Source organism: Actinia tenebrosa, unplaced genomic scaffold, assembly GCF_029948245.1.
Source record: "Actinia tenebrosa isolate PJP-AT-01 unplaced genomic scaffold, QUT_ActTen_1.0 PGA_scaffold6__47_contigs__length_16458017, whole genome shotgun sequence".
Classification (NCBI taxonomy): domain Eukaryota; kingdom Metazoa; phylum Cnidaria; class Anthozoa; order Actiniaria; family Actiniidae; genus Actinia; species Actinia tenebrosa.
The window spans coordinates 16,091,585-16,116,960 of record NW_028292583.1 but is presented as its reverse complement, the minus strand read 5'-3'; the positions used below and the strand labels follow the sequence as shown (position 1 = coordinate 16,116,960).

The 25,376-nt window shown below is 38.7% G+C and overlaps 2 protein-coding genes across 7 annotated transcripts; one reads left to right on the top strand and one right to left on the bottom strand.

The window, feature by feature from the left end:
* Nucleotides 1-1,753: 1,753 nt before the first annotated feature.
* Nucleotides 1,754-16,049, bottom strand: LOC116292919 (chromosome-associated kinesin KIF4A). 2 transcript variants are annotated; one of them, XR_016121488.1, is made up of 33 exons: nucleotides 15,966-16,049; nucleotides 14,804-15,311; nucleotides 14,355-14,444; nucleotides 13,662-13,831; nucleotides 13,420-13,511; nucleotides 13,026-13,148; nucleotides 12,360-12,535; nucleotides 12,028-12,095; nucleotides 11,720-11,774; nucleotides 11,472-11,549; nucleotides 11,088-11,155; nucleotides 10,883-10,979; nucleotides 10,700-10,762; nucleotides 10,387-10,608; nucleotides 9,951-10,054; nucleotides 9,587-9,653; nucleotides 9,408-9,482; nucleotides 9,129-9,239; nucleotides 8,925-9,008; nucleotides 8,566-8,688; nucleotides 7,999-8,151; nucleotides 7,348-7,448; nucleotides 6,762-6,814; nucleotides 6,580-6,665; nucleotides 6,025-6,114; nucleotides 5,859-5,951; nucleotides 5,288-5,368; nucleotides 4,850-4,897; nucleotides 4,588-4,671; nucleotides 4,341-4,511; nucleotides 3,541-3,660; nucleotides 2,220-3,427; nucleotides 1,754-1,805 (listed from the first exon to the last, which is right to left on the bottom strand). XR_016121488.1 is itself a non-coding variant. In XM_089038625.1 (32 exons), the coding sequence occupies exons 2-32, from the start codon at nucleotides 15,242-15,244 to the stop codon at nucleotides 2,903-2,905; spliced, it is 3,912 nt and encodes a 1,303-aa protein (XP_088894751.1). In that variant the 5' UTR covers nucleotides 15,245-15,311; nucleotides 15,966-16,049; the 3' UTR covers nucleotides 1,754-2,902. The 2 variants fall into 2 exon arrangements, 1 of the variants encoding a protein (XP_088894751.1); XM_089038625.1 differs by having other exon boundaries at nucleotides 1,754-3,427.
* LOC116292033 (uncharacterized) lies at nucleotides 12,401-23,527 on the top strand. Of its 5 annotated transcripts, XM_031699271.2 has the most exons (11): nucleotides 12,401-12,538; nucleotides 15,178-15,248; nucleotides 15,453-15,573; nucleotides 16,847-16,946; nucleotides 17,301-17,507; nucleotides 17,689-19,498; nucleotides 20,005-20,154; nucleotides 20,386-20,884; nucleotides 21,227-21,427; nucleotides 21,771-21,868; nucleotides 21,967-23,527. In XM_031699271.2, exons 4-11 carry the CDS (start codon nucleotides 16,891-16,893, stop codon nucleotides 22,084-22,086), a joined length of 3,141 nt encoding a protein of 1,046 aa, XP_031555131.2. In that variant the 5' UTR covers nucleotides 12,401-12,538; nucleotides 15,178-15,248; nucleotides 15,453-15,573; nucleotides 16,847-16,890; the 3' UTR covers nucleotides 22,087-23,527. The 5 variants fall into 5 exon arrangements, with proteins under 5 accessions (XP_031555131.2, XP_031555132.2, XP_031555128.2 ...); XM_031699272.2 differs by lacking the exon at nucleotides 15,453-15,573; XM_031699268.2 differs by lacking the exon at nucleotides 12,401-12,538 and having other exon boundaries at nucleotides 15,110-15,248.
* Nucleotides 23,528-25,376: the final 1,849 nt, after the last annotated feature.

Here is a 25,376-nt window from a genome sequence, read left to right as displayed (position 1 = left end):
TTCTCTAATCTCTCCCTCCTCTTCTCGCAATGCTTCTAGAAACTCATTAGCTGCGTTCTTACCTCGGTAAATCACAGGAGGGTTTGCTTTACCGTCTGATCTGACTACTATGTAACCAAAGGAGCAGATCTCGTGTAATCCTACCTTATTCGTGGCGCCACGTTTCTGCTCTTCCTTAGTTATCAACGCTTCGAAGTCTGCATATATCACGTAAGGCACTTGCATCTGCTTTTGATGGTTTGCGTATGAAAGCTCTTTGTTGGTGGGCATCTGGATCCGTTGCGCCACTTCTTCGACTCCGCGGCAGATCTCATCGTGTTTCTTTAGGGCATTTAAGGATGTAAATGACAGCAAGCAGCAGCCGCAGAAGTACTTTTTGCCTTTGTGCTTAGTATGTCTGTAGAATAGTCTGCTAATGTGTTTAACCCATGAGTAGTGTCCGCCGTGGTAGAATAAATGTACGCGCTCTCCTTTACTTTTTGACAGAACTAACGGTACTATCGTCTGCTCTCTGACTCCGTAAACGTTAATTGCTAGATCGTTTATTTCCTCAAATATGGGGATGTCTATCAACTGCATGGGAAATTCCACACCATCCCACTCTAAATCATCTGTGGGATACTTACTTGTCCTACAGGGATCCTTCTCTGCTGGATACAGTGCAGACCTGATTGCCCACATAAAGCATCGATTGTCTTCATTCTTCACGTTTACAATAGCCTTCTTCCTTTCTACCCACGTTGGTAGCGGTACGTAACTCCCCCCTCGTATGGGTACGTACCTGGCCATACTTATCTCTATTCCTTCAACCTCCTCTACTGTCCAACCCGATCCTTCTTTCGTGTAGTTAGACAGCGACTCCATTATTGCTTCTAAGGCTTCACTGAGTGACCTATCCAGATTCGTGGATTCTAATATCACTAACGACTTTGATCGCAACATTGCTGTCGTCATTACCTCGTCTTTTGACAAACTTACTTCTACCATTATGCTCGCTTTCAGGGCTCCTAATTCTTCTATGCCTTTTCGGAGAGTCCTTTTAACCTTCCTTTCTGACTGACGCCAAAACTGTCTAACGTCAATCTCACCGTTACCGGGTATTGACACCGTGCTGAAGTTGCTTTGGGATTCCATCTATATAATAGGAAATATTTTATACCTAATACCAAGCACTTTTTAGGTCGTCGTAGTCGTACTCACAGTCCTGACAATGCCAAAACAATTTAACCTTAGTCTCAAACTTCTTACCACATCCACAATCATAACTGCTCATACACTTCGTCTTCATTTTCAAATGCTTCTTCAAGTCCGCTTCTTTCTTAAAAGTTCTCTTACATTCTTCGCACTCCATATATAGACTAACATATTTGCGCTGTTGCCCCCAACCACACTTGGAGTGGGGGGTCGTCCGTAGGTGGATTTTTGACACGGGTCTTGCCCGTGTTGAGATTGCGCTGGAACCCCCATTCCCTATACTACTTGGCTGGCCACCCCCTTTTGATTAAATTTCTCAGTATTAATATCCTCAGTAAGCCACCCCCTTTTCCTCACATTCCTGGTAAAACCTTTGTAAGAGTCACCCCCCTGCTAAAATTCCTGGATCTGCCACTGATGGTTTGATTAGATTGAGGGAAGATATAATTGGCCAGGGTTGGGGAGATTTAGGGGTGTAAAGGAGGAAAAGTTGGTCAATGTATATGATCCATGGACATTGAAGCTTTTTGTAATATAGATACAGCTAATTATGGGAAAATCTTATTGTAATAATTTATTGCACTCTGCCACACAATATTTTTCATTGTATTCTTAAAGTGCTACTACAACGAAAATCGCTCAAACTTGGATTCAGCTGAAACTTCCTAACAATACTCTTTAAAGGTCCAATAATCACTGTATGAAGTGTTTTCTCGATATTCAGGACGAAAGTATATTTTTACGATTATTTTTTGGAGTTTGTGACGTCATACACTCAACATCGAACATCGCTCCATACATTTCTTTGTAGTTTATGATCAAAATATCAGTAGTAAAGGGAGAAAGAAATACCCAAACACCCCAAAATATAAATTATAGTCACAAGTAATGTGAAATAAGCACATTAGCCACCCTTTGGGCTTCATAGGAATAAAATAAATTAAGGATTTATATACAAAGAAATATATGTAGCAATGTTCGATGTTGAGTGTATGACGTCACAGCGATTTTCATCGTAGTAGCACTTTAACATTATTATGTACACTCATAACCTCAGTGATATATACATTTTTTTGGCTAACTCTAGCTAGTACTACAATGATATTGCACTTCCTAAACACAATCCCTTCCCCTAAACTATTTACAATCAATGCATTTGCCTAGGTTACAAGCTGTTTTTCTAAAAATGTGAACATATATGGAATTTTTCCAATAAAAAGCGTATATTACCAAAGCAAAATGCTTTTCAATATCAGACTCCATATGTCATTCCCTTGAGTATTACTTCATTACTTGAAAAAATTAAAATTGTCTATGTTTTGAAATATTGGTGTACCAATGAGCTGCTTCGAGTTGAGATAAAGAAAACTTGATTATCATGCATTATAACTTTTTCTGTGTATATCTCCTGAGAGCACTTCAGAGTGAGACTCAAACATTCTTGCATTGGCATGGCAATAACCAAATATTGTGGTTGACAAAACAATCCAATGCAAGGCTCTGGGTAAAAGATGTTATCATGATTATTTTTTGAGCCTCGACTTAAATTGTTTTTTTGCTTGATCACTCAATATCAAAAGCTGGCTATTAATTTCCAACAGTGTTACAACGAGAGTTAATAAATCTGACATTCATCATCTTTGTTTTTCCCCACTGTGGTGTAGCCCTAAGAAGACCTGACAAATCATTTGTTATCATGATGTTGGATTCACAACAGCGCGGTCGTAGAAGAAGGGTTGTGTAGCTTCCTCTTGCGTTTCTTGTCCTCCACATTGCTTGCCTTGATTTTGCTTTTCAGCACGTTACTTTTCATCGTTTGAGAAGAAGACACTCTTGGTGGAGTAAAACCTGACCCAGGTGTTTTTAGAAACCGATTAGGAGTTCCTAAGAATCGAGAAGTCGCGTCTTTAACGCCTGGCTTCTTAGAAAGAACGCCCGATTTTCGACGGCTTTTATTCCCTTTTTCTGAAGAACTTGATGAAGCCGAAGAGCTCTTGAACGTTTTATTCTTGTTCACAAAAAAACGTGACGTTGGGGTTTTGTTTTCTCTCCCTCTAGAGTGAAACAGCGATGACTTTGTTGGATTTGCCATCCTGTTTGAGTTGGCCAAAGCCTTTCTTTCTGCATTAGAAATACGCTTTTTTGTTTTGGTTTTGAGCGTCGATAGACAGTCATCGCTAGTTGACAGGTCGGTTTCGAAAGATGAGTTAAAGAGCATGGGCGTGGCTGGATCCTGAAAGAAGAGAAGGGAATTGTAAGAAATTTTTGAATAACTACTGATGAAAAAATTTCGAGGAATTTGGGATTCTCTTTCAATGTCCTTGAAATTAGGAAAATTAAACTTACTTTTGGTCTGTTGACGCATTTATCTTTAATGCAGCCACATTCGTCGTCACACTCTGTTTTACCCTTTTTGCACTTGCAAGCCTGGGTCATACACTTTCCTTTACAGTTGCATCGGATTCCCTGAAACGAAGAGATCAGTCATTAAAAATAGCGATCTTACGTCATTGTGACTCTCAAATGGCTTCTGCTCTGAACAAATCAAAAAGCGCATAGTTGCATTCACGGTCTCCAGTCACAGTATTGGAATGCGGAAACTTACGGGCACACGGTGCAGCATTGCGCGCAATGTCACAGCCAAGCCGATGTTGCATGTCACACGACGCAATTTATTGCACGCATTTTTTCTGAAGTAGAAAACGATCCTTCCTTAGGAAAATTGACAATATAATGCGCGCAATATTACACCTCGTGCCAACGCCTTTGTTGTTCTTATATGGCTCCCAAGCTAAAAGAAGTCTTTATTCTTATTATCATTTGTAAGTTAACAATCTTATGTGCTCTTTTAACTAAAACACAACTTCTCTCATGAGAAAGCCACCAAAATTATCAAGTTTAGATTTAAAAAAGCATCAAAAACATCAAAAACTCTTGCAGATTATCATCTCAAAAGCTTCTGTCATGACATAATGCCTTTTAAAGTTACTTAAGGCCCGTTTACACCAGCAGTTTTTGCTACTATTTGCACCGCAATTCAGTTTCCTATACGAATCTAGCGGCGATCAAAAATTGATTATGTAAACCAGTCTCAGAGAAAAAGCCAATCTATTAAAGAAACTGAAAAAGTCTCGTAGAAAAAATACCTTGTAGTTATTGGGAACGTCTTTCGATCTCCACATGTTTTTCATGAGAGGAGTTTCCACCCAGTTTGGATCCTTGTATATGTCGTCTATATAGTCGTCTTCGCTTTCTTCAAGCTCGTCACTGATAAATACGACCTTTTCTTCAACATCTTCCACAATCATTTCCGAATCCTAAAGTATAAAATAGTTCTCAAAGATAAACCCAATTATTTGCGCTGTACAAATAAATAAGAATTAAGTCACTTACCTGTGATGTTTCCTTGATAGATGACGCCATATTTTGGACTGATGATTCGTTATCGTTTATTGCCTCGGTCAGTGTGAGGAGTTTCTGTAAGAAAGGTGCTACTTCAACATACATTTTTCCTGGATATAGAATAATAAATCGTTACCACTCCTCCCCTCCCACCTCTCGAACCCACCCCTCCCCCCCTCAATAACAATTCCCATAAATATCCAAAAATTAAAAAGAAATTAATGAACATATAAAACGTGAAAAGATGACAAACCTGTCGGAGAAGATCAGTTTCCTGTTGCTTCTCATTTAATTCTTTCTCCTTTTGAAATTAAATAAAAATCAATGATTAACCTCTTCGCTGAGTAATTAAAATAGCAATTACTCAGCGATTAATAAATTTGGTTAAGAGTGACGACACGAGGTCGACGAAACGTCCAATACATTTATTTCTGTTTCTTTTTAAATGAAAATTGAAGTTTTTCTCAGTCATTCGAAAAGCAAGACAGCCAGTTATAAAATCCAGACACACGATGCAAGTTGCTTGTGACGTTGCATTAACAAATAAAACTGTCGCTCCCTGCAGTGTCGCAGAGGTTGATGGACGGTGCGATGTTGCTTGTTGCACCTAAGGTAACACGCAAAGTGACATGGCATGCGTGCGCTATTCTTTTCCTCTATCTGTTTTTAGATAGAGGGTATTGTAACGTACTTTGAGTTTAATATTCTCGCGAAGACTTTCGAAATTTGCTTTCTCTTCTTCACTTGGTATTTGTTCGAGCAGCAACAGAACCTTGGAAAGAAAAGAAAAAGAAAAGATTGACTAGGATATCAACCTGTGAACTACATATCAATAGATCCCTTCACTGTTACCGGCGCCATCTTGAAAGGAAGCCGTGCCTTTCCATCGAAGCAAGACGAACGGTGAGCTTGCAATGACAGAGACCTTTTGTATCATTCCAAGCTCACCGTTCGTCTCGGTTCTATGCAAAGGCACGGCTTCCTTTCAAGATGGCGCTGAGAACTGTGAAGGGGACTATCATAAGCGCGCTTGTCATGTTTTCCTCCACGCATTTTGAACCGCGCTGTAAAAAGCAAATGTAGGAATATATTAACGGAAGCTGCAGTTGGCTGAGCAGAGTTTTAAAAGATATAACAGAAATGTCACTGAGCCAGGGAGAAAAATTACACAGTTCGTACATTCCTAGTTTCCTGGAGGTATTACCTGAACAGCTTCTTATGAATAAAGTGTAGTAAAGGCGCGCGTATATTAAGTGTAGTACCTTATCTTCATGTTCTTTCTGTATCGTAGTTACCCGTGCATCGTAATCCCTACGGAGAAAGTCCAGCTGCTCTTTGTGCTTTTTAGTCAAGCCCTGCGTTATCAAAAACCACATATATAAATCTCTTGAATAATCTAAAAAATATTATTCATTTTTCATAACTTACAGCTGACTCGTTGCGAAGTTCTTCTAATTCTTTCTTCTGTTCTTCGATGTCTTTTTCAATCTTGATTTGCTTGGCCTTTGCATTCACAGACTAGAGATTGATCCAGCAAAACAATAACAATTCAATATATTCAGGGCACTACTGAAAACCACGCTTAGTGAGTAGGTTTCCCTCATTAAAGATTATCAACACATTCCTGGGGGAAAAACGTGAGAAATACAACGAATGTTGCTTTATTGGGCTTGATGATCTTTACATGTTGGAAGACTTCTACTCTCTCCCTCACTGCATTTCTTTACTTTCTTTCTTCTTTTCTTTCCAATATTCCTCTTGGAATACACCGTACGCTAATTTTCCGCCCTGCGAACCCAAAGTCAATCTCGTTTCCACATTAGTCTGCGTTCCCTATGGTCAGCACCGTAGAAAGTGCGTCATCCTAGTCGAGCATGCGCAGCGTTAGCCTTGAGAATGCATTTTCTCGCAATTTTCTAGGCATGCACAGTAAGTTAATTTTTTATAACATTGTCGTGAAAACGTCAATGGTTCCTTACTTACCATCGATAACAATACTTGTAAGCCAGCTTTGGCCTCCGCCATAGTGTGGATATTGTTCCATCGATGTTTAGACTTTTCACTTGAAACTAATGGAGATGATTTAGTGTTAATCATTTGGATCGATAGTGCGTCCACTTGGAATACGATTCCGGGTAAAATGGATGGTGCGTAATGTGACTTACTGTGATTGTCAGCAGCTAGTAACTGTTGTTGTAATTCGGCAATATGTGAGGTCCTGAAATCGATCAGCCAAGCGAGTAATTAATGAAGGAATGGATTGTAATATAAACGATTGTAATGGAACGAATGAGTCAGATGAATAGAAGGAAGGAGGGAAAGAAAAGGATGGGGGAACGAGAGGGAATCGGATGCGAGGAAGGAAAGGACGCATGCATGAAATAGATGATTGCGATGGAAGAAATGAACAGCATGGACGGAACGATGAGAGAGGAAAAAATGGTAACGAGGCAGACAGATGGTAAGGAGAAAGAGTGACAGTTAGGAAGGAAAATATGTAAAACTCATACCTTTATATTCACTCTATATTCAACATATAACTCTAAATATAAAAAAAAGCTAATCCACTGTTTTCCCATTTTTAGTCCACGTGTCATTCCTTAGAGTATTATTTCTCTGTTTAACGGTTGAACACGAGAAGACACATAAATATGGATACGACTCAAACAAAGAATCTTATTCTCAAGGGAATGACACGTGGCCTGAAATGGCCAAAACATTACGCCCAATTGGATTTGGTCCATTCCTTACTTGATTTTCAGTTCCGCCTCCAGTGTCTTCAGCTTCATTTGTTGTTCATCACTTTCTGGTTTTCTGTCATCAGAATCCACACCACCAATCGATAATTTTTTCTGTAAAGAATTTTCGTCGTTAACAAGTCATTCATACTGCTTCTTTAAGAAGAGGGGATTCCAGTGTTGCGTGTCAAATTATCAAAAATTAATAAGATTGTGATATCGCATTTTTCTCTTTGGAAGAAAGTGTTTTCGAACAAAAAAGTGTGACTTTATCTGGTTTTATTGTCCAAAGGTGGTTTTATTACTTCCAGGTACGATGTTGCAGCTAGAGGAGTATTGAGACCCAATTAAAAGGCGAGAGTTTACTTTCGACCAATAAGAATGTGCAAAATCAGCACCGTCACGGCACGGAATTTAATGACGTCTGTTGAGCCAATGACAACCCAAGAGTTTATATTCGACCAATAAGAATGCTCAAAATCAGCACTGTGACTGTCGCGTAATGGAATTGATGACATCCGTTGAGCCAATCACAATGCAAGAGTTTATGTTCAACCTATCAGAATGCTCGGTTTCGGTATAGTCACGGTCACGTCACGCTCCCTACCATGTGTTTTACACCGAGTCACACAAGATTTGCTCTATTGATGATTCTACTCCTTACCTTTTTTGGTGGCTGTTCTTCGTCGTCTTGTATTTTCCCTCGCAGTTCAGATAACTGGTGAGAAATCGTCTTCCGGTCTTCAATCAGTTCTTCCAGGGTTTTCTTGGCCAGACTAACGCTGGCGAGAACCTCGATCTCGTGACCTAGCCATGACTGGAAAAGAAGTATTTGTGTAAATTTCTGAATGTAGCGCAGACAACACACACCAGCGGACAGACACACACCAGCTGACAGACACACACCAGCTGACAGACACACACCAGCTGACAGACACACACCAGCTGACAGACACACACCAGCTGACAGACACACACCAGCTGACAGACACAAACAAGCTGACAGACACACCAGCGCAGGGACTATCGAATTCTTACGCACACACAGTCACTAATAACTAATAAGACACAAACAGGCGCGCACACAATAAAACTTGCAAAAAACTCAGACACAATCCACTGATGGTCGTATAGACAACCAAAATAAAGTGATGACGGACGCATCATAAAACAATTGTCGGACAGACAGACACTTATATAGTATAGACATCACAACAGACCCTTATAGTACCTTCATTCTGGGAATCAACCCTTCCGACTGCTTATTTTGTATATTTTGATAATTTTCTCTCTTGTCAGCTGCTTCTTTCCTTTTGCAGATTGCTTCATGGAGTCTTTTGTTTGCTAATGCAGCCTGGGTTACAAGCAACGAAAATGGTTAGTAAACTAAAACTGGGATCCCTGTGTCTTATCCTTTGTCTTTGCTGTGTCTGGTTCTGTTGTTGGCTGTTGCTGTCGTTGTCTTTCTAACCGTTGTTTCCCCTGCTGTTGTTGTCGTTGTTGGTAGCGTTTTAGTTGTTGTATTTTGTAGTTCTACAAGACAAAAGCTCAATTCTTCAACAGATTGAAAAAGCAGTAAATATTTCTTACCTCTTCCGTCTTTCTCTTCAAAACTGCTTGCTGTTTTTGATGAATGTTTTGTAGTTTGCTGTATTGGAACTGTCGCTTACGGTCCTAATAAAATAATTAAAAAAATAGTGACTGAGTGCTCAACTACAAGTAATCATCATTTGAAAGGAAAATATATCATTCTAGCTATTTGTATTGGTACACAAAAGCGAGTGCCGAGCTTACCTGTTGTTTTAATTGCATTATTTCTTTTTCTTTCTCTTTCTTCAGTATCCTGAATCTTTCAGATTCTTCCTTCATTTGTCTCATCAGCTTGACGCGAACTGATTTCATGCTCTATTAAAACACAAGAATATTCAATTTAACTTAAACATCGTCATGTGACTTGCGCGCAAAGAGCTGCGCTATGCGCGCAAATTCCTACAACCAAAGCTGCATATGTAGGATAAGAAAAATGCAGGGAACCCGCTAAATGTAATTCGTTCCACTAAAAAATCTTATTACCTGGATTTCAGTATTTAGTTTAGTAATCGTTGAATCACTCTGTTGCTTGAGGCGCTGAAGTTTCTGCATTTCGACCTGACGACAAACACCAAACAAATGAAAGATGACTTTAAAGTCCAACGACTGGGCGACTTAAGTAAAAAAAAATTACTACCTTAGAAGTGAAGGGGGAAACAAACCTGTTTCTTTTTTAGATCGACGATTTTTGTCTCCAGTTCCTTGATGCGAGATCTGTCTTTGGAACTCCTGGTTTGGTTTGAAAGCAAGAAACGTAAACCACATAGTACGAAACCTTCAGGGTGGGGGGAGGGGAGGGGGAAAGATGAACTGGTCGATCCCGCCTCTCCCAACCCCAGCGCCGGAGAGACGCTACGCAGGCTACATGATACATTGTGCATAATTATCATATTTGCGCATCTATGAAAATGTACAGTGTGGAGTGCACAGAAAACGTGAGGAATTAGAACATCGCTTTAAAGTAGTTTCGTTCAGTGAAGAAATATACACAGCGCGCTTGAATAAACTTTAATAAATCGAGCTCACCCTTCAGCATTAGTTGAGGATTTGACGGCAACAAGAGCCTGTGCGAGCTCAGATTTTTCTTTTTCGAGTTTACCGATTTCAGATTCCAGCTCACGTACGGTAGTCTAAAAGAGAGACAAAAATAACTCTTGTAAAAAGTATAGTACGCTGAAAAGTGAAGTTGTTTCATTTATTTTAAAGGGTAATTCTATCGGATATACCCGGCACCTAAAGCACCCTAGACGTAGACGCGTAGCCACCTTAAATTATAGCGCGCACAGAAAGGGATTAATAAGCAATTTACTCCTTTTAAAGGCCATGCAATGACAAAATTTCCATACCAGGACGGCTAATATCATAATTTCATGTGCATTTTGATTTGGGTCGTCATGTAACACTTTCTCCTCCACAAGTGCGTTGCGTGACAAACCGAAGAAATAAAAATGATGCTACTGACCTCGTACTGTTTAACCATCTTTTCATTCATGGCGCCCTCATTTTGCTGCATCTTCAAAGCCAATTCTTGTTTCATAGTCAGCGCTTTTGTCAGCTCTTGGACTTGGCGCCCAAGCTCTGCCTGACGCAGTGCATGCTGGGACTCAAATGTACTATTCATGGGGGAAGAGGGTAGGGAGTTATTGCTATTCTGGTCCACGTGTTCGACCTCGTAGCTGTGATCCTGAAAACAATTATTATGTTAAGAGAATTAAATATAAAATAATGGTTTTCTCCTTGGTAGTTATTTCTTTCTTTATCTTCAAGTACTTTACCTGTTTTAAGGATTCATTGCTATTGTTATGTTCTTCGGTTGTCGTGGTAGAAGTACACCTCTCCTACGAACGAAAAAGAGAAAGTCATAATATTAAATACAACAACATCAATAATTTCCGTTTTGTACTTCAAATACTACAATGTTTTGGACTTCATCATCCGATCTATTATATTTTTGTTACCTCAAAATCTTGGAATCTTTTCTGCAATTCTGTGGCTAAATCCATGTCTTGATCGCGGGCTAGTTTGTCGTCTTCTAGCGCAAGATCCAGCTTGATTCTAAACAAAATGGCAACAGAAAAGTCAAACTTATTATTGACTTTGGTTGTGGCTTAAGATTTTAACCTTATGGTATGGTATATCGTATAGTTTAATATTATAACTTACTCATGTTCATTGAGATATTTCTTGAGTTCCTCTTGTTTTCTCATCAGTTTGTCCCTGGCAAGCTCGGCCTGTTGGAGTAACGTGCTTGGATTTATCAGTTGTTTGAATTAAGCTAGGGAAACACGTTGCATCATTGCGCGCAATGTTGCATGCAATCGATGTTGCGATCCATATCACACGACGCAATTTGTTGCACGCAATGCTGCTGAAGTAGAAAACGATCCTACATCAGTAACTTTGCGTGTAATATTGCACCGTGTGTCCGTCCTTAGCGCAAATGTTCGTGCTCAAAACTGCCTAAAATGTCACCTCAATGCTCACTCTCAGAAAATTGCTTTTTCAGAAGGACAAGAACATGCGCCCGAGTATAAACGCGGAACGTACCATTAAAACCTTCTCGAACATCTTTGTATTTTGGTCGACAGAGTTGTGAAGCTCCTCACTCAACTTATTATTCTCTTCCTACAAGAACAGCACAAGAAAATACAAGATCAGTTGAAGAACGAGTAAAAGGTTCTTATGCATAAGGGCATTTACTAGGCTGGTTGATAGACTGAGACTGTCTAAGACGCATACAAAAGACTAACACAACTTAGATGGACATTTAGAAAGTCTTCAAGATTAAATTTTACCTCTAGTTGGTTAACGCGTTCTGTCAGCTCATGCAAGTTCAATCCCATGCCATTTCTTTTGATAAAGAAAGAATAGAAAAATATAACTGCGTGAAAAATGTAATGCATGCTGAGGGCTGAAAAAAAACTGTCAAACCGGCCAGCTAAGTAGCACCAGCAAAGATCAGGTAAGTGAGATGTGTCAGAATGAGAGGAAGAAAAGGGATGGAAAAAAGAAAATAGACGAATGAAAGAAAGGAAATAAAACGTCATGCAAAAGGTAAGACGAGGACCAAATTACGAGAAGAACAATGAATTGTTGTCCTTACTCGATTGCATCTGGTAATGTTCCATTGATAGTTTGTCCTTGTATTAGTTGAAGTTGAAGCATTTGAACCTACAAAAAAAATTCAAGACAATTTTGTAAATTCGTGTGGTCTTTACAACATTCTTCAACTGCGATAATAAGAACATACGAGCAAAAGGTCAAGTCATGGCTATGCAGCAACATTAAACAGTACTGGTATTCAATAAGCGGACGTGATAAGTTTGAGATTTTTATCTTGTCTCAATAGTCCAACCTGGTCATTGCCAAACTTTGTTTCAACTTCAAAAAGTCGAGTCAGCATGAATTCCATCAGCTGAATTTCATCAGTTGTACCTGTTGTTTTAGTCTAGCCATTTCAGCAGACACTGGATCTCGGTTCACGATTGGTTTGTTCTTGATTTGTCGCGCTCTGTCGGCGTAACGAAGCGTGTTGAGTGTTTCTTCGTAGTTGCTGTCAGCAGGACTGACGCAGGCGATCATAACTGTGTTGCTGTTACCTCCCAAGGAATCTGGTAAGAAACATGATAAGATGAATGTTGGATGGATGGATCGAAGGATGGATGAATGGGATGGATAGATGTGTTGATTGGAAGGATAGGATAGGATGCAATAGCTTAAATTGTTTGGTTGAATGCATTGAAAACAGGAATGGATTAATAGAATGGATGAGATGAACTGTAGGTTTGATTGGTTGGTAGAATGGATGGATAGAATAATGGATGAATGAATGAATGGATGGATGGATGGATGGATGGATGGATGAATGGATGGATGGATGGATGGATGGATGGATGGATGGATGGATGGATGGATAGGTTGTTTGAATGGCTAATGGATGAGTGGGATGCATGGAATGGATAGATGATTGGATTGTCAAACAATCAGATGCTTGAATGTACAACTGATGGATAAAAAAAAACAAATTTCACTCAAAAGGATTGATGGATGGAAGAAACTAATGAAAACTGGAAATGAATGAATATCCCATCTTTACAATACCTTGTAGAAGTCTAGTAAGCTTGGAGTCCCTGTAAGGTACATGGGCATTGGATTTCCTCTGTTCATCGCTCAAAGCACTAATAACATTCCCCAGGGCCAAAAGACCTTTGTTGATGTTCACTCCTTTGTTAGACAATCAAAAATATATTGGTCACAAAAATAAACACTCTTGAGATATAACAGTGAGTTGAATGCTAAGCTCTGAATGTCAGGAGCATAGCCAAAACTTCCCATGGGGGTAGTTGTAGGGTTTCACTCCTATATTAATAACAAATCACCCACCCCTTCCCCAATACACATTGCAAATTTTTGTTAGGTCTTCAAGCTTTTTTTTACAGCCAATGAAAAGGGGGATAGGTCACTCTAAGAACTTGCTGTTCCCATCAATAAGTACCTTCTTTGAATCGTTCTCCCTGAGCATTGGTTCTCTTGCAGCGCTCTGAACCAGCCAAGTCTACAAGATGAAACTTGGCTCTTTTTATGTCCCTAATATAAAAAATAGTTATAATCATTAAACACTTTAACTTCCAAACTACCTCACATCAATAGGAAAATTATGAAAATTTCCTGCTAAGGAGCAAGCAATATATATCTTTGCTGATCTGAAATAATCTATCGATCTATGAATCCATTTACCCTTCTCCTGTCTTATCCTTCTGTTCCATGATAATTGAGAATATTGCATGTGATCGGCTTGAGGTGCTGTTCATTGCTGTGGCACCAGTTGCTCTTGCTGCTGATCCATTACACAGTGCCTTCACCATCTCTTCGCCTGATGAAACTGGCAGCTCCATTAGACCTGCAATCTGTAGAAGAGACAGATTTTTCCTGAGATAGTGAATATGATCATGGGTGCATTTGTGGTTTGCTTTGTTCCCAGCATCATTTGTACATCATGGTTTATTTGGATTGTACCCAAGCTAGACCACAATGCATCATGTTATTTCAGAAAAGGCCTAACATGCAATTTTATTGATAGAAATATTGGTTTCTTTTTTCTCATGAAAACACACAAAAAAACATAATTTAGTAAGACAGTAGCCTGTGTTGATTAGCGGTCTATGTAGTTGCAGACCATTGAGTAACACAGGGTAGTAAAACAGTAAGTTACTGCAGTTTTCGATATTCTGCGAACTCCAACATTTCAACCGTGCTAATTGTGAAATTGGTTTCTTACTGCAGCCAGTCAAAGTCAAGAACATAAGAGGCATCCACTGATTATTCTTGATTGACAGCAGTGAAAAACTAAATTTAAGCGTGCAGCTTGCAACCACCGAGTTTGCAGAATACGAAAAACCGCAGTAACTGGGTATTAGATATTCAACTTACCTTGATTCCACCATCAACGTTTTCTCTTATTGCTATTTTGTCGCTTGACGAGGAAGGGTTCAGCAAGTCATGTATTTCTTCATTATGAATCTGGTACAAGAAAATGACATACAGTAATATTATATTGTGGTAACATATGAAGGTTATTGTCCAAACATAAGGTCAGGACAGAGAGGTATACTGTATGGTAGGTATGTGCCCTTTACTTTGCATTTTATAAAAGAAATAAAAAACTTGCTTGCTGTGATGTGTGGAGTCATAAAGCACTTGGGGATTGGCAGAACACTCGAGAAGTGTCAGGAAGCATTCCGCTACTCCTCCACTTCTCTCCTAACACTTCTCTCATGTGCTGCCAATCCCCACATGCTTCATAACTCCAAACAGCACTCACACACGTTTTCGATTTGTTCATAGTAACTAAACAATTAGTCAAATCATGGTTCCATTACCTCAAGAAATGAAACTTTCAAAAGAAATTCAGTCTCATCCTTCTTGTTTTCCATGTGTGTAAATAAATCAAGGATTGTCCTAGGGATCACACCTTGGACCTCCATATCATCCTTGTTAGTACACATCGTAAACCCAGTACCCATCGAATAAGTCTTTCCAGAACCTGTTTGTCCATATGCTAAAAGAGTAGCATTGTATCCCTTGAAAAATCTATCAAGTAGAGGCACCACTGTCTGTTTGTACAGGTAACTCTGTGAGGCCATTGTCCCATATACGTAATCATAAGTAAAGGCTTTATTATTGCCCATGACCACTTGTGGTTCTCCTGGTGTGATGTCAATACATTCCTGACATCCTTCTCCTATCTCTTTAGGAAGAAGTGGTCGTATTCTTACAGCTACTTGAACTGGAATGGTCTTATCTGTGCTTGTCTCTGGCATTTTGGTTAGTTGTTCAGTGTTCAGACATATATGTGTATTCTTTAATATATTAATAAATTAGAAAATTCTGAAATGCAAAAAAAAAGAATTAATTAACAAGGATAGTAAATGGAGACTGAGAGAAAGAAGAAATGAATGGATAGGAGAGAGATAGTGAAAGTAGAGGGACATATAGTTCATTAATTATTATCATTTTCATTCATTAAAGGACTCCTTCCTTGGGGTGCAACCACATGCCTCAAAGTCCCTTGAGATAAAATAACGATGAAGCAGCCGCCAATTTGTTGAACTATTAACCAGGGAAAGTTAATGAGGAATGCTTTGTTAATGTAATATACACCTCAGAAAACCTATTTTATTTATTTCAACTAATGAGTAAACTTTCTGTAAAATAAACCAAATTCATGCGTGTCTTTGACAGAACGATTTTCGTGAGAGTTGGTTCGATTCAAAAACAACTTTGTCCATCAATCAACAACTACTGTAATATTCGATATGTACTAAGCTTACGTTTTCATTTTGATAACAAGTTGATCAAGAACCTCAAGCTATTAAGTATAATGTTTAAAACAAAGTATTTTTACTATAATAATACACATAGGAGATTCGAACCAACAGATACTCGGAGTGAATTAAAGTCATCGAGATAAAACGAATATTAATAAGTCCAAAACAATGCTTTGGCTTAACGATAGCCTCAAAATAGAATAAAACAACTTACCTACAAAAATTAGAAGTATATATATTAAAATTTCAGGCAATAAACATTAGAAATAGCCGGTCCGTACTCCAAGTATTTACCCGCTCGGCCTTGTAGATTTCAAAATAACCGCCAGACAGCTTACCCACAATACACTGCGCACCAATACGAGCCCGCGGTAGCTTCCATGTCACCCAGCGGTTAACTTCACAAGGTTTCATTTTTTTGCCCAAAGTCACTGGAATTTCTAAATATTCTGCTGGTTTTTGCCTCATTTTAACGATAATCTAGGCCTTTAAAAGGCCTTATTGGATAGCAGATGTCATGAAGGTAGTATATTCTATATATTTGTTGCTCCTTGGGTTGATATTCGGAAGCAGACTGTAGTTTTTTAGGGCGACGTCTATCGGCACGTCATGAAATTTATTTTGCTTCCCGTTGAAGTCAAGATTAGAGTCTTCTTGCGTTGATATTTGATATTTAATTTCGTTTTCCACTTATTTAATACGTTTAAATCATTATTGCTTTAATACGATCTCTTCAAAATTACATTTAACAGCGAACTAAAGATCTAAGCATAAAGAAACGTATCTTTCATTAACATATATAATTAAGCGTACTGTATGTTTTGATTTTATTCATGTTTGCTTTTAGATGCCCATTAGGGCTTCGGTGGGTTTGATTCGGTATTGTCTCTTCTTTTCTATAAGCCGCCCAGCTGTCTGTGTCAGCATCTAGTTACAGAATACCTGGTGCAATCGAAAAACACCAATGCAAAACGGATATAAACAACTTGAATTTTCAAAATGTAGTCTTGGATAAACCATGCAAGCTCAAATATTAGGAAAAGAAATAGTTGATGTTTTATCTGATCAGTGTGTCTTTCATTTAATGATCCATAGATGTAAAAAGTGAAAGGAAAGCTGTTTCTTAAGCTATCAACAAGATGAGCAAGCCAAAACCTCCCCCTCCACCTAGACCTGACCTTGATGAAGAACAGAGGTAATATTTAAAAATTCATCCATCTATCTATTTACTCACCCATCCACCATCCATCCATCTATTCACCCACTCATCCATCTATCTATTTGCCATTCCATCCTTCTACCCCCCATCCATCTATCCACCCACCAACCCATGCATCTATCCATCCATCCATCTATCCACCCCATCCATCCATCCATCCATCTCCCAATTAATTCATCTATACACTAATCCACCCACCCACCAATCCACCCATCCATCCATCTACACACCACTCCATCCACCCACTCATCAATCTCAAACTTAGACATTTTGTAAATCTCATGATAGTGACAAGTCTTACTGATGCTAATTTCATTATTTTTTAATCAGTTTTGTGGAACATGGACAAGGTCATTCACAGACAGTTGTTACTCTTAGCAGTGACCCCTCTCCAAAACCTTCAAAACGACTACCACCACCAATTCCTCTACGACCAGATTTAGGTGAAGGTATTGAAAACGATGTCTCGGTGCCGATTAGTCCTCCAGTACCAAAGATACCACCACCTGTTATGGAGAAGAAACCAAGGTCTACCAAGTAAGTCAAATGTTTCATTTCAAATTACAGTAGTTTCCTATTTTAGGGCTTCTGGGCCTCAACTTTCAAATTTCAACAGCTCTATAGGCTACTTTGTTCTAGTAATAAATTACAGACCTGTGAACCACTAAGCATTACTTTTAGTTTTAATTTAATGTGCAAACCCTTTGTGTTTGTTTAGGTCCCATGGACGACCAGAGATTACTATCATATCAGCTCAACCTATGACAACTCCTGGAATTGTCAGTCCTTCTAGTCTAGCTCCTGCTAATGTCCCCTCACATCCATCAGCTGGTCCTGACATGACAAGCCCTGCACCAGAACCACCTATAGTCCACTCTGTTGAGTCACACTCTACGGCAACTCCAATCAGACCATGGCATGTAGCAGATTCATCATCAACGTCAACACCCACATCCATTAGTCCTATTCCACCTCCTGAAATGCATTCAAAGCCTAAACAAACCCCTGAAATAAATAAACCTATCCATCCACAACCTATATTGTCACCCTCTAGTATTATTGACGTGGTTACACCACCCTCACAACCAGTAATATCTCCATCAAGGGCAGCCCCTATAGCACCATTAAAACCTACCAGTCCATTCTCACCAAGTTCTTCAAGCACTGAATCTCCTTCGCCCAACAGAGTACTAAGAACCCCTAAAAACAGAGAGCCACCTCAGAGACCAAAGTCTAAGCCGGTTTGTGAGCTGCCCTCTGGTGAAGAGGAATCTGGTGGAAGTGCTGGTATCATGAATGCTAGTATTATATATAGTCAAGGAGAGTCACCTATTGCACCAAAGCGTAAAAAGAACAAGCCTAACAAAAGTAAAACTACTTCTGATGGCTTTGATTCAAGTTTTGGTATTAATAATTCTGCTTTCTTTGAAAATGAAGCAAACGAGCAAGATATTGATATGGGGGATAAAGAATTTACGGAACCTGCTTCTTCAAGCAAAGCAAAGGGCTTTCCAAATGTCATAAGGACAAAACCAAATGGCAAAGATAATGCTAGTGTTAGCCAAGAACCACTACAACAAACTGATAAAACAGAAAATGTGACAAAGGCCAAAAAAACAAAGCCTACGGTCATAAAGCCTTCAGTAATTATAAAACCACCTCCAGCGGCCAAGAAACCCCAGACACAACAAAATGAATATACTGAAATCCCTCCCCAAACTGCCGCCCCTTTGATACCTCCACCAGAACCAACAGCAAAACCTAAGAGCAGGCCAACACTTATTATACCAAAAGCAAAGAAAGATGCTGGAAATAAAGCTGAAGAAACCATAGTTATTTCACCTCCAGAAAAACCAGTATTAGAGAGTCAAAAGGAGGATGATCAAGATAAAAAGCCCAGTAAAACAAAACGAATCCCAAGTATAATTCGGCCGAATAGACTTAAAAAAGACACAGGTAGCCCAAAAGACAGTGTTGAGAGTTTCAGAGGGCCACCAGAAGGAGAGTGCTTACAAAGCCAACTCAAGAAAGGACCAGTAAGAAGGGCTCCTCCTCCTCCAAGGCCAGCTCCACCAAAACCTGGACCCCCCAGACCTGGACCCCCCAAAAAGGCGAAAGGATCAGAAGAACCTAAGGCTTTAATTGAGGCTACAAGTTTAAGTGTTAAGTTTGAAGCTCATCCAACAGCTCCAGCTCCAGCTCCAGCTCCAGCTCCAGCTCCAGCTCCAGCTCCAGCTCCAGCTCCAGCTCCAGCTCCAGCTCCAGCTCCTACTGAAACTAAGCCAGATCATGTTAAACATAGTCACCCACCTGAGGTAAAACACAGGGTAAAACACCCAAGACCTCCTACAATCGGCAAGGACAAGGAATCTGAACAGCACAGAAATATTGAGAAAATGAAACAGAAAAATGAAGAAAAGAAACCAGTGGAACCAGTGATGTCTTCTGTGGTGTCAACCAAGATAGAACCATCTGCTATTGCTTTATATGACTATGTGCCCAAAAATATAGATGAACTGTCATTCAAGGTAGAGAGAGCTATTTTGAACCATCTGGACATTTGGCTTATAGTATTTTCTGATTAGCAGAAGCCCAACACAGTCTTCTATAGCTGTTTCTGTCAGAACACATAATTTTGAAAATGGCTGTAAAAGATAGCATCCCACACATTTTTTCCTGCCACTAATGAGCTCAAGGGAGAATCCAAGGGGGATAAAGGGGGGTCGAAGCCCCCCTTCAGCAGAAAAACAAAACAAAACGAAACTTAAGAATTATATGCTTTTTTTATTGTTTTCTGTTGCGTTGACGGAAAAAACTCAATTAGCCCCCCCACCTAAACTCAATTAGCCCCCCCTAAAATTTTGGCTGGATCCGCCCTTGGAGCTCTATCATTTCCATTCCCTTGGACTACAGTTGCATCTTTCATTATCACAGTAGTCAGTACTGATTGAGCATCCTTTGTTCTCTCTGGCCAGGTATTCATTTTTTGTTGAATATTGTTTGAAACACAGTTTCATAATTTGTCTTATTTTAGGCTGGTGATGAAATATTTCTCATCAAGAGAGTTGATCATGAGTGGTACGTTGGGAGATGTGGAGACAATGAAGGCATGATGCCAGTAAAATTTGTAGAAATCATAGAAGACTTACCTCATGAAGCAGAAGAGCCATCAACATCACACAAGGTAACATGGAACTTTCCTAAGATAGCAAACATGGTGCATTGTGGTCTAGCTTGGGTACAAACATCTTTTCGTTTGTCAAGCTTTCTATGGTGTTTTTTTGTTCCACTAGATAACAATGCATCCTGTTTATCAAACTCGAAATGGCTTATGACAGTTTTTTGGTAATTGCCCTGCAAAAAGTATAAAAGATCAGTAATTATGAAAAATAAACTATTTATATTTAATCCACAGCCCTCGCCACACACCTCTACATTGCTCAGTACAGTTGCCTTGTATCATTTTGAAGCACAGTCAAGTGATGAACTAAGCTTTCATGCAGGAGACACTGTTCACCTCCTTGAGATGGTCAACGATGAATGGCTTAAAGGACAAAGTTGCGGGAAAATTGGGATATTCCCAGCAAGCTTTATAGACTTTGATGAAGATATGAAACACCAGCTTCAACAAAAACAAACATTAAAACCTGCAGCATTAAACAACATTTTTCAAAAAAAATTAACGAACAAAAGCTCTGTCGTTTCTTCTGGTCCAAGATGTACAGCTCAGTATGATTATGACTCTGGTAATCCAGATGATTTAAGGTTCGATGCTGGTGACGTCATACGGATTACAGAAAGAATTAACATTGAGTGGCTAAAGGGAGAGATTCATGGAGCTACTGGGATGTTCCCAGCTGCTTATGTAGACATTATAGAGGACATACCTCTACAAGAGACAGCTGTAAAGCATGGTAAGACGGGGTAAAACTCCGTAGACAATTCCTGGATGAAAGACATACTGAGGGGGAGGAAGTGTTCATATCAGCTCCCCTCTATGGGGAGAGAGGGTGGGGGTTAGAATTGCAAGGTTTTTTTAAAGACACAGTTCTCTCATTAAGATTCAATGAGCAGGATGATGTTCCATTGCTTCAACTATTTTGTCAAACATTTACTGACAAATGAATGTTACTCTAGAAAGAAGCCTATGGTAGCCTGTCAGTATACAAACAGAAACTATGGTTTAGTGTTCAGATGCACTCAGGTTAGATAAATGGCTGAAATTAAGATTATATTGGCAAAATTATTCTTTTTAGCTCTACCTGTTGCAAAAGCTCTTCATGATTATGACAGTCATGAAGCAAGTGACTTGTCATTCAAGAAAGGAGATAGGATTACGATAATAAAGAAAATTAATGATGATTGGTTGGAAGGAGAACTTAATGGTCACAAAGGGATCCTGCCGTCTGTGTATGTAGAATATGTAGAGTCATCTTCATCAACACAACATCATGAAGGTATGGCATCAAGCTCTCTTTCCCTTCCATTTTCATTTTCTGTGTTTCATTTATTCTCTCTCCCACTATCCCATTCTCTTTCTTTCCTCTTTTTCACCTTCCTTCCTTCCTTCCTTTTCCAACACCCTCCCTCCCTCCCTCCCTTTCCCCCTTCCTTCCTTACTCCCTTCTCTCACTCCTTTCCTTTAGTTGCTTTTGTTTGTTCCCTTCTTCTCTCTCTGTCTCTCTCTCTCTTCCTTCCTTCCTCATTCTCTCCCTTCCACTCTCTTTCCCCTTCCCATTTTTCCTTTCTTCTTCTTTTTTCATATACATTCCAAGCCTTGTGCTGTTTTTGTTTTCTCAGTCCAAGGTCATAAGCTACAACCACAAGATCACTTATTGCCAAAAGGAAAAGCCTTGTATGATTTTACTGCCGAGCTTGACAGTGAACTCTCCTTCAAGGTATGTTCAATTCTAAAGACAAATATAACTCTCTAAAGCCAAGTAATGAAATCAGCTGGTTTTTGTCTTAGCTGCTCTGTTATCTTATTCTTTTACAGGCTGGAGATGAGATAATCCTATTAAAACAAATTAATGAAGAATGGATGGAAGGAGAGTTCAATAATGACATTGGACAATTCCCAGTAGCATTTATTGAAATCTTGGTGCCCTTGCCATAAATAATAAGTTGTTTTTACATGCATATTATGTGTTGTTTTAGGATGAATGGACCCATTTTCATCTAGTATGAATGTTATTCTCATGAGAATAAAAAACCTAAGGCTAACCAGCCAAAAATCTTGTGTGCAAGCCAATATGGCTGCCACATAGGAAAGATTCATCTTAGAAAAAGTAAGTGAAAGTAATATTCATATCAAGCACAAGGTCCTGGAAGGAGGAAGTGTGGGACCTCAGCTTTTTACACAGGGATCCCATCACACTACATCATTAAGAATGGTGTCAGTTTTGATGCTTTAAATCTAAAAGCAATTTTACTAAAAATATTATGATTATTATTATATAAATAAATAAATTTCTTAGTTATAAGGAGAATTATAAAATAACTGTTATAAATCTCACATTCTGATTGGTTGGAAGCAAGTTCTTTATGAGAGCACACACCACTGCGCACATTAAGTTGTGTGTCATCCTATCCATAATAACAGTTATTGTAATTTGTATTTTATAAAAGAAATAAAAACTTGCTTGCTGTGCTGTGTAGAATTATAAGGCACTTGACAATTGGCAGAACATTTGAGAAGTGTTGAGAAGCACTCCACTTCATGTCGAGCTTCTCCTAACACTTCTTTCATGTCCGCATGCTACATTACTGCACACAGACTAACACACATTTTCTGTTCCTTCAATAAAAATTCAGCTGAGCAGTATTCTATCAGCTAACCTCTTGAAACCTGTCAAATTTTATCAAACTCCCTAATACAAGCTAATCTAAATGAGAACAGTTTTCTATAATGCTTGGCTAAATTTTTCATTTTAAAGTATGGCACCAAAATATTATGTTCATAACATTTTTCAAATGAAATTTATACATAAAAAAATTCTATAGAACAAACTGTCAATCAGTTTTGGAATTATTAAAATATTTTATATAATTAACAAAATTAAATCATTGATTTTCAGTTTCTTATAGTCATTTTAGGTGATAGTAATGATGTTCACAGGGTATGTGCTACTCCTTAAACTCCTTGAAAACTTAATTCTTGAATTTAATTCATGTTTTCAAGCGCACTTGAAAAGCTCTTGAATTTTACGATTTTAGCAAAACTCCTTGAAAACTTTTTTTTTTGAAAAAGTTTTGCTTTGATCATTACTTGCATGGTTCTGAAGTAGGTCTAGTCAGAAAGATCGGAAAATCTGAAAGTCGGCCATGTGCAACCACTGTGTAAAACCTTGGCATAGTTAGCTGAACATACTCCTTGAAAATTTATTTTTGGGTCCTTGTATACTCCTTGAATTTTAAGTGGTTACCTTAGCACGAACCCTGTGTTCAATGTTGATCAATTTAATTTTGTAAAGTAGATTATCTAAATTTATATCATGGTTAATAACTATTGTTTGACTAACATCCAGATAATAATACAAATATTTTAAATACAGTAATTACATGTGTGGTGTTTTCATTTGTTTGCAATAAAACTAGTTGTGCCTCTAGGCTGGTATTTTTAGGGTCTGTGTATATTCCTTCCCCATTACGGAGGGGCACAAAGAATGTCTGTTATTTAAACTGATAGAAGACAACTAAAATTAGAATTTGAAAATATGACACTTCACAAGATTTACTAGTCCCCACTACAGTGCTATTATTGGACAGGTCCCTCTTATGTTTACGGATCTCCCCCTCCAGACTACACTTATAACCAAGCGTTATCTTTGAAAATGAGCATGAAAATAAAATGACCTTGTCCAAAAAACCTTTAGCATTATTCCATTCTCATTGTCTGAAATTATTAAGTTTAACACTCCTTTATTTATTCTGAAAAATGTCATTCTTAAATTTCACCCCTACCCCTCCACCCCATTTTGAGGAAAAAATTCAAATAACACTAACTATATCCAATGACGTCTATGTAAATAAAAGCCAATAGAATTCCAAGGAATGGTACACGTGACTTATATTCAGAAGGAATACCATCTTTGGTAATACGTTCATGTTCTATATACACCAAACTGCCAATTCGGACTATATATTTTTCTTGTATTTATGTGATTTGGCATCATTTGCTGTCATTGGGTGTCATTCCCCATCATTCGCCACCATTCCCCTTCATTCCTGTCAGTCACCGTCATAAGACATCTCACTATCTTTGACCATGATTGTCCATGATTGACATTCATTCGCCATCATTCACCATCATGGACCATCATTCACCATCATTCACCATCAGTCACCATCATTAGACATCATTCACCATCATTAGACATCATTCACCATCATTCACCATCATTCACCATCATTCATCATCATTAGACATCATTCACAATCATTAGACATCATTAGACATCATTCACCGTCATTAGACATCATTCACCATCATTCACCGTCATTCACTGTCATTCACCATCATTAGACATCATTCACCGTCATTCACCATCATTCACCATCATTCACCATCATTCACCGTCATTCACCATCATTAGACATCATTAGACATCATTCACCGTCATTAGACATCATTCACCATCATTCACCATCATTGACCATCATTAGACATCATTCACCTTCATTCACCATCATTCACCATCATTCACCGTCATTACACATCATTGACCATCATTGACCATCATTCACCATCATTCACCATCATTAGACATCATTCACCGTCATTAGACATAATTCACCATCATTCACCATCATTCACCATCATTCACCATCATTCACCATCATTCACCATCAGTCACCATCATTAGACATCATTCACCATCATTAGACATCATTCACCGTCATTCACCATCATTAGACATCATTCACCATCATTCACCATCATTCACCATCATTCACCATCATTAGACATCATTAGACATCATTGACCATCATTAGACATCATTGACCATCATTGACCATCATTAGACATCATTGACCATCATTAAACATCATTAAACATCATTCACCATCATTCACCATCATTCACCATCATTCACCATCATTGACCATCATTAGACATCATTCACCGTCATTCACCATCATTGACCATCATTAGACATCATTGACCATCATTGACCATCATTGACCATCATTGACCATCATTGACCATCATTGACCATCATTGACCATCATTCACCATCAGTCACCATCATTAGACATCATTCACCATCATTCACCATCATTAGACATCAGTAGACATCATTCACCATCATTCACCATCATTCACCATCATTAGACATCATTCACCGTCATTCACCATCATTAAACACCATTGACCATCCTTGACCATCATTCACCATCATTCAC